The 12052-nt window shown below is 38.9% G+C and overlaps 1 protein-coding gene across 1 annotated transcript in view; it reads left to right on the top strand.

Moving 5' to 3' along the window:
• The window catches only part of TYW5 (tRNA-yW synthesizing protein 5), a 22713-nt gene continuing 10661 nt past the window's right edge, over positions 1-12052 (top strand). Inside the window, exons 1-3 of the mRNA XM_037043683.1 lie at positions 1-188; positions 7398-7552; positions 11132-11201. Coding sequence (XP_036899578.1) covers positions 111-188; positions 7398-7552; positions 11132-11201 — 303 coding nt within the window. The 5' untranslated portion in view covers positions 1-110. The remainder of the gene's footprint in view (positions 189-7397; positions 7553-11131; positions 11202-12052) is intronic.

A 12052-nucleotide genomic window follows, 5' to 3' on the forward strand; every position in this document is an offset into this window, starting at 1 on the left:
CCTTCCGGCCCTTTTCTCTCCAAGTCGTGTTTCCGGGCGGATCGGACTTAGGAGAACGTGCTACAGAGTTTAGGTTTCCGAGACTTGGGAGTAGGCGAGCGTGCGCCACCATGGCCGGGCAACACTTTGAGGTACCCCGGCTCGAGGGTGTTTCGCAAGAGCATTTTATGCAGCATCTCTACCCGCAGGTGAGGCACTGGGGCTGCGCCGAACCACGGGAAGCCGGGGGATACCAGGCCCTACCCCTTGGGTAGCTCCGAACTTGTTCCTTGCCACCCAGAGTGTGGGGAGAGGGCGGCTGAAGATGGCTGGTTAGCTCTGCAGCCAAGAGAGAGGGTGTATGGGGATGTCAACGGGTTCGTCCTTTAAATTTTCCGGAGAGAAAACTCCACGTTTCTGGGGAGACGGATGACGGCGAAGAGCTGAGTGCAAGGAACGTTTTGCTTAATAAGCACTGCTCACTGCGAAGAGCAACCTTGCAGGAGTTTTATTACGAAGCCTTCTGCCGTTTACTTGGCAGTGAAGGGAGATTTCTCTACTTCCATGCCCCCGCCTCCTGCTTTCCTATTTCGTTTTGAGGCTCCCCTGTTGGAGCGAATAGCACCTGTCATTCCACTCAAGTTACTGGATTTTTAAAGGAGTAATTTTTCATTGTACTAAGCCAAAGGGAAGCAATGGAAATCACCCCGGGGAAATTAACACTGGTCTTGGGCTTGGATTCGAACTAATCTGGGTTTTAGTTCAAACGTTGGAGTCTATCATATGTGTAATTCAAATCTCAGAAAACATATTAAGGGAAAAATGTATTTTTATTTGCAGTGCTTTGTGAGGGAGTCCAGGCTTCTGAGAAACCGAGAGTAGAGTCCAGCAGATATTTAAAGAAAAGAAATCCCTAAATTTGTAGTTACTGGGCTTATGGTAGGAAATACACCCAGTAATTTTACTTGATATTTACCTCTATGAAAGTAAATCATAGAGGTACAGTTCTGAGTGTTATAAAAGTCAGGATAAAGTTTTTCTTTTCTTTTAGGAGTTTTCTTTTAGTTGAATCCTACTGAGGATTCCAACTCTTATTTGGGGGACTGGTGCTAGATGGGTGGTTGTCCACCCCGCCCCCCCACCTCAGGGTGTGTTAGTGTAAGATGCTTTCAGTGCAGTAATGTTAAGGCCAAGTACATGGGGAAGTGCTATGTAAGATACATAGCAAAAGGTATTTTTTAACTTAATCTTCCCAGACAGGACATATAATGTCACAAAGAAAGCACCACTAGGCTTCATAAAATGAGAAATTACTAATAACACTCTGGTCACAGTGTGATAACACTGAAAGTGAACAAAGTTGCAAAGCAAGACCTTTCTGCTTGGAAACACTAAAGCTGTGAGGGGGCATAGTCTTCTCAGATTTCTAAACATTTTTAATAAGAGCATGGTGCAGGTGCATGAATACACAGACCAGAGGAATAGAATAGAAAGTCTGGTGGTATATATATCTTCTGGATATATATACACAAATATATATCCAGAAATAAATGTTTATTCATATGGAAATTTAGTATGTGATAAACTGGCCACTTCAAAAATTGCTGGGGCAAAGGTGAACTTTTTTTGTTTCATTTTTTAAAATTGTATTTTGTTGAATATGCTTTTACTGTTGTCCCAATTCCCCCCCCCCCCCAATCTGGCACTCCCCACTCCCTCAGGTAATCCTTCCAACATTGTTCATGTCCATGGTCCTGTGTATAAGTTCTTTGGCTACTCCATTTCCTATACTGTACTTTACAGTCTCCGGGCTCTTCTGTAACTTAACCTATTTGTACTAATCACCCATCACCTCTTCACCTATTCTCCTATACCTACCTCATCTGTCAACCACCTAAACGTGGTCTGTATCCATGCTTCTGTCTCTGTTCTTGTTTGCTTAGTTTGTTTTTGAGATTCAGTTGTTGGTAGATATGTATTTATTGCCATTTTATTGTTCATAGTTTTGATCTTCTTTTTCTTAAATAAGTTCCTGTAACATTTTATATAATAGCTTGGTGATGATGAAGTCTTTTAGTTATTTCTTGCCTGGAAAGTTATTTATCTGCCCTTCTATTTTAAATGATAGCTTTGCTAGATAGAGCAGTCTTGGCTGTAGGTCTTGGCTGTAGGTCATGCTTTTCATGACATTAAACATTTCTTAAGAATCCCATCTAGTCTGCAAAGCTTCTTTTGAGAAACAAGCTGACAGTCTTAGGGGAATTCCCTTAGAGGTAACTGCTTTTCTCTTGCAGTTTTTAAAATTCTCTCTTTATCTTTAAGCTTTAGCACTTTAATTATGATGTTTCTTGGAGTGGACCTCTTGGCATCCATCTTTTTTTGGGATTGTCTGTGCTTCCTGTACTTGCATATCTTTTGCTAAATTAGGGAAGTTTTCTTTCATTATTTTTTCAAATAGATTTCCAATTTCTTGCTCTTGCTTTTCTCCTTTTGGCATCCCTATGATGCAAAGGTTGGAACACTTTAAGTTGTTCCAGGGGCTGCTTACACTATATGTTTTTTAGATTCTTTTTTCTTCTTGTTCTGATTGGTTGTTTTTTGCGTCTTTAGGTTCCAAATCATTGATTTGATTCTTGGCTTCATCCACTCTAATGTTGTTTCCCTGTAAGTTGTTTTTTATATTAATTAGTGTATCCTTAATTTCTGAATGAATCTTTTTTATGCTATTAAGCATCCTCATAATCAGTGTTTTTTGAACTCTGCATCTGATAGATTGCTTATCTCTGTTTTGTTTAGTTCTTTTTCTGGAGTTTTGATCTGTTCTTTCATAATGGGTCATGTTTCTTTGTCTCTTTGTTTTGACAGCCTCCCTGTGTTTGTTTCTATGTATTAGGTGGAGCTGCTGTGACTGACCCTGTTTCTTGATAGTGTGGTCTAATGTAGTAGGTGTCCTGTAGGGTCCAGTGGCACAGCCTTCCCTATCACCCAAGCTGGGTATTCAAGGTGTGCCCTTTGTGTGGGCTCAGTACACTCTCCTCTTGTAGTTGAGCCTTGATGGCTGTTGGCAGGTCAGTGGGAGGGATTTACCCAGGCCAGTTAATTGCAAGAACTGGCTGTGAGCACTTAACAACCAGTCTCCACCCTCTGTGGGGAATCAGCTATGCAGGGTTATTGATGCTCCAGCATGGTCTGCAGCTGTCTTCTGGGTGCACAGGCTCTGGGGTTTCCTGGGTGGTACAAGCAAAGGTCACCTGCAACCTGTGTTCTGCCCGGGGCCACCCTGCCTGAGCTATAAAGCAATCTGAGATGGCTGCTACTTGTGCTGGAGATTTCTAGGTGAAGCCAAGCTGTGAATCTAGGCTGGTTGCTGCTAGTACTGGGCCTGGGCCACTTAGCTAGAAGTATGGGAGCTAGGGGCTCAGTGAAGCCTGCTGTTGCTTGTTTGAGAGGATTTAGGAAGTTGTGAAGCATGAGCCAAGACCAGCCATTTATATGAAAAAGTAACTGTTAATAGTTTGGGTGGGCTTATAAGTTGAGTGGGATGAAATCTCAGGGTATCTTAAGGCAGGGCAAACAGTGTTTGCCAGGTTGATGGAGACTCAGATATGGCACCTGCCTGCTAGGTCTGTGGCTCTTTAGATGGAGGGCTGAGAAAAGGGAGGATGGCCTCTGACTGCCTTTCTGCCTGGGAGAAAGCTGACCCCCAGCTTCTGCCTTGATGCCAGATGATTCAGTTCCTTCCTCTATGCCACTGGTGCCTTTCAAGCTGCTACCCTGGTGCTGGAGCTCGAAGGGAGTGAGTCAATAAGTCTGTGTATAGGTTCTTTAAGGGGAACTGCTTGAATCTCTAGAAGTTTCTTGCACTGACTCAATCCCCACTGGTTTTTGCAGCCAGAAGTTTGGGAGACCTATCTTCCTGGCACTGGAACCCAGGGCTCGGTGGCCTGGTGTGGGGCTGAGACTCTTCGCTTCCAAGATATCCCTACCAAATTTTTATCCATCACACATGGATGTGGGGCCAGCCCATTCTGCATCTCTGCCCCTCCTACCAGTCTGGATAGATGTGGTTCCTTTAATTCCATAGTGGTCAGACTTCCATTCAGCTTGATTTCTGATGGTTCTGAGTGATGGTAGTTCTCTATTTTAGTTGTAATTTTGATGTGGTTGTGAGAGGAGGCAAGCTGTGTTTACCTATGCCACCATCTTAAAGATGCACTTTTAAATCAGTGGTGCTGGGATAGCTGGATAGTCATTTAGAAAAATGATAAATTAGATATATATTTGATATCATATACAAGAGTAATCTCCAAATGGATCAGAGCTCTAAAAAAGGAAAAAACAAGCAAACAAACAAAACTAAACAAGTCCTAGAAGGAAACATGGATGAATTCCTCTATAACACTATAATATAGGTCTAAAGAAGGGCTTTCTAACTATAACTCAGAATTCGGGTGTAATAATAGAAAAGACCAAAATTTAAGTACATAAAATACAAATTTGGGGGTGGGATTCACAGCATGTATTTTATAAAAGGGCAGTGAAAGTCCATATATGTTAGAAACTTTCAAAAATTAAGTGGGAAAAGGCCAAAATCTGATTACAAGTGAGCAGTTAACAAAAAATAAAAGCTGAAAATGCCATCCAAATGTGTGAAAAGATGTTCAACTCTTCCTCTTAAATGAAAGCTACACTAAGATACCATTTCCTACCTGTCATATTGGCAAAAATTAAAGGGCCTTAATAGTGTACTCTTGGTGAGGCTCTGAAAAAAACTGTCACACTGTGTGACATGATACAACCCGGTGGGGAAGAATTTGACATGTCTAACAAAACTGTGAGTGTTTACTTTCTGATTTGCACTTACTCTGAAATTTACTCTGGGTATACATCTTCTACAATATGAAAATATCTAAATAGTGTTAATTTATAAATTATACTTGGAAATTATTGCAAATTACCTAAAAACCTATGCATAGGAAAGTGATTGATGACACTGTGCATTTGTATTATAGTGTACTAAAGTGTAAAAAAGAATGAGGGAGATAATCCGAACTAAGCAGTGATTTCTAGGATACAGTTTTAAATTAAAAAAAAAAGCACAGGCTACAAAAGAAAATACATGATATGACACTTTTTGTGTAAAAAATGAAGGGGAAATAAGGAAGTATATATGTTTTTGATTACTTTGCAGAAATGAAATACAAGAACCATAAGCAAGAAATTAATGAGACTGGTTATAGGGGATGAGTGAGTAGAAGGTGAAAGAATTTGGATGGGGTGATCTTTTTGTATAGTTTTGATTTGGGGGATCACATTAATGTTTTACATTCTAAAATAATAATAAAATTAACAAGAATGGGGAATGTTTAAAAGACAAAACTCTAGCCCTGGCTGGTGTAGCTCAGTGGATTGAGCACTGGCCTGTGAACCAAGAGGTCACTGGTTTGATTCCCAGTCAGGTCATGTGCCTGTGTTGTGTGCCAGGTCCCCAGTAGGGGGTGTACAGGAAGCATTGATATTTCTCTCCTTCCTTCCTTTCCCCTCTATCTAAAAATAATTAAATAAAATCTTTAAAAGACAAAACTCTAATGTGGAACATTAAAAAATAACAAGTGAATCTGTAATAGGGAAGATGAGGAGTAACCCAATTTAATTTTGAATATAATACTTTGATTATGTGTTCTCAGTCTAAAGACAAAAGAACTATAAACAAATACTGAACTGTAGTGAGACTTATTTTTTATAGTGGTATGACAGCAATTGTGAAAATACTTATTGCAAATTCTGGGATCGTGCAGTTGATTAAACATAGAGTATGATGCTTTCCCACTATTAGAAGGGAGTTACAAATATATAAACAAATATTAGAATGAATCTTGTGATGTAAGATAGTATTTAAATTTCATGGTTCATAGATACACATCCATTAAGTGTGTGTGTTTATATAGTATATATGAGAGAGATAAATGGATACAGGCATATGCATTTATGTTGTATTGTGTATATGTATATATATTTCCTAGTTCTGTCCACTGAGAAGTAATATCACCCCACTAGCAATGAACACACCTAGCATCCACATGTGGTTTCTAAATAACATTCTCCACTAAAAGAAACAGTAGCTTGAAGAAATGACTGTAGGGCTGAGACAGAGAAAGTATAAAAGGGTGCTGGATTGTGCTATTTTGCCTTAAAATAAAGAAGCACTCTGAGGAAAAGTCACAAGAGCCAGCTTGAAGGGGCTCCTACTGGCCAAATCTGGGATAGTTTCAGCATCAAAATTCTATCAGTAGCTTATAACCGAGTGAATAAAATAAATGGAGAGGTTAGAGCTTATTTTGACATTAGATTGCCACCTAATACATAGAGATGATGATGGAATATTTAAAAATCACAGCTTTGCCCCTAAAAGTACTTGACTCAGGCAGGAAGTATACCAGTGGATGAAAGTAGTAGGTTTTCATCACAAATAATAGATCAGAATATCATGTGTCATGTGGTGTGTTGCACCGAGGAGAACACAACATTGCTTCAGTGGTACATTCCTTCCAGAAATGCATAACCTGAATCTAATTATGAAGAAGCATCAGATGAGCCCAAACCGAAGGGCCTTCTACAAAATAACTGGTCTGTACTCTTCAAAAATATCAAGGTCATAGAAGAAAAGGCTGAGGAACTGTTCCACATTAAAAGAGACTTGGCAACTAAATGCAGTGTGGCATCTCAGAAATGGAAAAAATAACTACAAGGATATCATTAGGACAGTGAGCAAAATTTGGATATGGACTGTGGATTAGATAATAGTATATTGGTGTTAACTATAATTTTGATATAAGATATATAAGATAATGTCTTTGTTCTCAGAAAATATACTCAAGTTTTTAGAGATAAAGGAGTATGGTATCAGCAACTTACCTGAAATAGTTCAGAAAAAATTAAATTATTTTTAATAATATGTTTTCTATATACACATAGTGCGAATAAGAGCCAATGAATGGCAAAGGAAATGGGGCAGAATGTTAGGTAAATAGTTGGTGAAGAAGAGTAGAGGGTGATGGGAGTTATTTGTAATTCTCTTGCAGCTTTTCTGTAAGTTTGAAATCGTATCAAAATAAAAAGTTACAATATTTGATTAAGAAGTACAGATTTTAATCATTCAGTCATAAGTAACGTGCATGAGAATGCTTTAAATAAGATTCATCTTTTCTTATTTCTTAGCTATTGACGGTGCCAGGGTTTTGTTCTGAGCATTTTGCACGCGTCCTCTTCCTACTTTAGTTACAGCTGAGTTGTCAGAAGGTTTGAGTGTGTCTTGGAATCAAGATCATTTTTTATTTTTGTCCCTCTATTGCCAGATACAACTCATGATATATTGTTGATTTTCCCTAAATTTTTTTGTGCTTCCCCCCCTTGTGCAGAGAAAACCTCTGGTGTTGGAAGGAATTGATTTGGGGACGTGCACGAGCAAATGGACAGTGGATTACCTAACTCAGGCTGGAGGGAGGAAGGAAGTGAAGATTCATGTTGCTGCCGTTGCCCAGATGGACTTCATTAGTAAGAACTTTGTATATAGGTATTTTCTTCTGAGGTTTACTTTGTGGATATATATAACTTGTTTTAAACCTCTATAAAATATTTTTGCATTATTATACAAAGGCCATACCATCTTTTGGCTGATTTGATATAATCATGGAATAGCTTACTAATTTTTGAACAATGACTTTTAAAAGACAAGAATTCTGAATTTACATAATTATACAAAGACATTTCCAAACACCATTTTTTACGTTGGGTGTATACCTGATACCCTCTGGAACCATTGAAGAAACAGAATTGTCCTAACTAGAGTTAGACTACATCTGAAGTTGGCTGTGCTGTATTCATTCAGTGCTTCATTAATTGATCCTACTGTATTAAAAATTACCTAGAGTAGGAAATTCTAAAGCTTTCCTTCATAACCTATTTTCTCCAAGTCCAGATTGTTTTTAGATAAATATAAGCCCATGTTTTCTTCTGTCCTCTCCAGAAATGTAGGGCAAGTAGTTGCTTTATTTGGTATAATCTTTTATCAATTCAGATAACTTTAAAGATATCATACTTAATTTTGTCTTTTGACAAAATAACCTTAAATACTTTTAATTTTCCTCATGGTTGTCATTTTTTGTTTTTTTGTTTTTTTGTTTTAGGATCTCTTAAAAGTAAATAAGATGTAGTTAAAAGCTGCTGGATGTTTAAATTTGAAATGCTGTAGTCTTGCAGTTTTAATATACTACTTATTCCCATGAGTTTCGGTAAAAATGTTAAATTAAAAAACAAACCACTTTCACATTCTGAGCATGTGTTGTTCCCAGCAAATTCAATCTATTAAAAACTGTGTAGTTCACAATAGCCTAATGTTTAAAGGGAGTTAGCTCTCACTGTTACTTCCAGAGTTTAGAGATGAGTTAAACAGAGCTTCTAATGTCCAGGGCCATTCCTTTCTCATTAGTTTTCCAAGCTCATAAAGTAGCTTGCCAAAGCATTTCTCAGTTTTTGATCCTTTGAATATTCATCATTACAGTTTTGGTTTTTAATAGGCCAGTGAATTGAATTTAATTGCCATAAAATTTTCCAGTTGTAAGAAGTTTTCATTTTTCATTAATTAAAGTGGAAGAAAGTGCTGGAATGATAAGCATTTTTCAGCCTGTGGTTAACGATGTTTATTTTCCACAGAGTCCAGGGCCATAGCAAATGGTTATTGAAACTTCCTCTTGAATTGTCTTCATGTGTACAAACTTTATAAAGCTTGTTTTTGAAGCACATACATTATGCAATAGTTCTTATGCTAGCTTCCTCCAAACCTTTCACTAGAGGTACTAAAGAGCTGCAAGATTATTTATTTAGTGTAAGAAAAAAAATAGATTTAGTTATTTTTAGCAGTTAATGGGGAGTAAGAAAGAAGGGAGGCATCTAGGCCACAGACTAGAAAGTAGGAAATCCTACACACATGTATCAGTATTAGCACTTCAGTTTAATACTAATTTTACAGATGAGCAAACAGAGGCTTAAAAACACTGAGTAACTTATCTAAGTTCATATAGCTGAAAATGATGGGACCAGGACTTGCCCCCAGATTTGCCGACTCCACAGAAGCCCATGATCCTAACCCCTCTTTCATACTACCTCCCGTCCCAGACCGGGTGCTGGTCCAGACAAGTGGAACTTCAATAGCAGGTGCTCTTTTTTGAAACATGCATAGGGTGGAAAAGATCTCAAAGCCAAGGAACTTCCCAATGCATATACCTCAGTTTCCCTTCTGTCAGCTTTGCTAATGCAGAGCCTCTGACAGGCACCACTACCTAAGGGAGAAAGGTGGTGGGGCACCCCTGTTTTTTATGGACTGACCACTCTATCTGCCCTGTTCTTATAAAGGTCTTGAAACACTTCTGGGTTCTCCTTAGTAAAAAAGCTAGGCCCAGGCAACTGTACCAATTACAGAGATAGGCTTCCATGTTACTCCCCAACTCTTCAAAAAGGCTTTGGTGCGAATGAGGGTATATGGTGGAGTCAGAGATGGAAAACATTGAATAGGAAGATGCTAAGTAAATTTGTTGATATAATTAGCCAGAAACTATAGGAGATTGGTCTGTGTAGATGGCAGACTCGTTCCGTCTCTCTTGCAGTGCTCCCTCAAGATTACCAGCAGTGTCCTTGAGTTGAGATTGACAGTCCTGCTCACAGGACCCACTAGTCCATACTCTGGCATCAGATGCACTTGGCTTTGCAGAAAACAGCATTCTAGTGGCTAGCGTCAGAAGGAGCCCTTATACCAATCCAGGAGCCATTTCTTGCCTCCCAGCCATAACAGCTTAGTTGTCAGGAAACGTGACTGAGAGGTAAGTGCAAAAACACCCTAGCCTAGATACCAGTAGCACAAAACAAGCCATGAACTTATTTTCTAGGCTCCTCCAAGGGGTATACTCAGTTGCAAGAGTTACACTGCACACAGGGAGGCCAAATGCCCTGCTTCCTAACAAGTACTTATATTCTACCGCCAGCTTTCTAGTCAGACATAGTTTACCAGTCAGGGACCATTTTTATAATAAACAATATTACATGATATCACAGTTGACATTCCACATTTATCTTAACCAAATATGTTTCTCGGAAAACATTGCTAGGAGAAAGTAAGCCTAAGATCGTCTTACAGAGAAGGAGAACAGGTTTTGCCCCAGTACAGATTTCAAATGGAAAATAAGAGTAAAAAATTCTAACTTTTTATCAGGTTTGGAGGCTGGGGTGCAGTGCTGGAGGAAGGGAGAGGCTTTTGACCCGGTGCTTTTGAGGACTTTGTTGTCTTGATGTAACCGATAAGGGATCGTCGTTATGTAGGGGCAGTACTTTTGATTCGAGAAGATTGAAGGGATAGGATGGGACCTGGGGAGAAAGTAACCCTTGAGGCTCAAGAACCTGAGGTAAAGGAAACGAACTTTGCTTCTGTGATGTTCAGCCCTGTTCACCTGGGTGGAAGGAGCCAGGCATGTGTACAGAAATACTGAAGAAGAAAACTCTGTGTCACTTCACCGAAATTTGCCTTGAGATATTCCTCAGGAGCCTTATCATGACACAGGTGGGGCCGGCAGACGAGAGCAGTGCCACAGGCCTGTGTGCTGTGTGATGCCGAAAGGCAGGACGCTCAGTGGGAGGGGGGGCCCGTGCCGCCACGCACCCCACGCCACTGTCTCTTCCCGAGGAACAGAGCACTTGCCCCCTCGTCGCCGGGCAGGTTTTGCCAGGACACCTGAAAAGAGCAGCAAGAGGTTGGAAGTGTGTATTTCCAAAGGTAACCAGGCACCATAGGAACATTTTTCTAACAGTAACTTGGAAAAGGGGGATATTGACATATGAGAGGGATTCATTCATCTGAACATAGATTTAAAAAGCTTTAATTTTTTAAAGTGAAATTTCAGACAACCTCTGTCAAATAGGCACACTGTTAAATGAATTTTGAAAATTTAGAATTCCACATACAGGTTATAGTAAAAATTATGGATACTGTAAAACAGAAGGCCATATCTAACCTCAACAAACTCCTATATGTTAATATATAGTGATTAGAGTATTAATTGATTTATTATTGTTAAGTACAAGAATTCTTTTGTGATTATTTCAGAACTTTACCTTTTGACAAGTTGGTTCAAAGGGCAGCTGAAGAAAAGCATAAAGAATTCTTCATTTCTGAGGTAATTGGTTTTAACAGGTTTTTTAGAAAGCATTACTTTCTTATAAGAGAATATTGTATATTTGAGAGCTGTGTCCTCTGAAAGGCGCTCTTTGGGTTTGGCTGTGTATGCTGGTCCTGCTGCTCATTAGATCTCACACCTTGGCCAAATTATTTTTCTGTGCCTCAGTATACTCACCTATAAAATATGAATAACAGGGTTTTTTTTACAATTAACTACATAAAATCCATAGAGAAATCATTAGCACAGTGTCTGACTAGTACCTACACAATAAATGTTAGCTAATAGTGTTACTTCCTTTGAAAGTGCTTTGGTTTGATATACCAAGTTCAAATGCTAATGGAGAACTACTATTATGTTTTACTATTGTTAGTTACTATTAATGTGATTTTTTGTATTTGCTACAACATTTATTTAAAAAATGTTTACTTATTTACATTATAATCCTCCTTTAAATAATTCAACTTAAATATCATGGAACTCCTAAGCAAAGATTGCCTGTTAGAGGAGTCATGGGCAAGTGGGGCTTTTGCTCAGTCTTTAGTTGGGGCTACCCCAAGGTGGTCATGACCTTGGTTCAAAGGCTAGGGTGGACCTGAGGAGTAAACAGGCAGCAACTGTAAGTTAATCACACTCCTTTAGGCTTAGCTGGGGGTTCTTTCTTAAAGAGGGGTCTGAGAAGTGCATCTCTATCTGCCACATGAGCTTAATTCTTAAATCCTGAAATATTATTAAATCCTGGTAGAAAACTCTTAGAAATTTGAAGATCATAATTTGAAACCTTTTTAGCAAGCAAGAGATGTATAGAATTTACCTGATGGCACATTTATGATCATAGATTTATGACATGC

This window comes from Sturnira hondurensis, unplaced genomic scaffold (genome assembly GCF_014824575.4).
Source record: "Sturnira hondurensis isolate 20B ecotype Veracruz unplaced genomic scaffold, ASM1482457v3 Scaffold0004136, whole genome shotgun sequence".
In the NCBI taxonomy this organism is placed as follows: Eukaryota; Metazoa; Chordata; class Mammalia; order Chiroptera; family Phyllostomidae; genus Sturnira; species Sturnira hondurensis.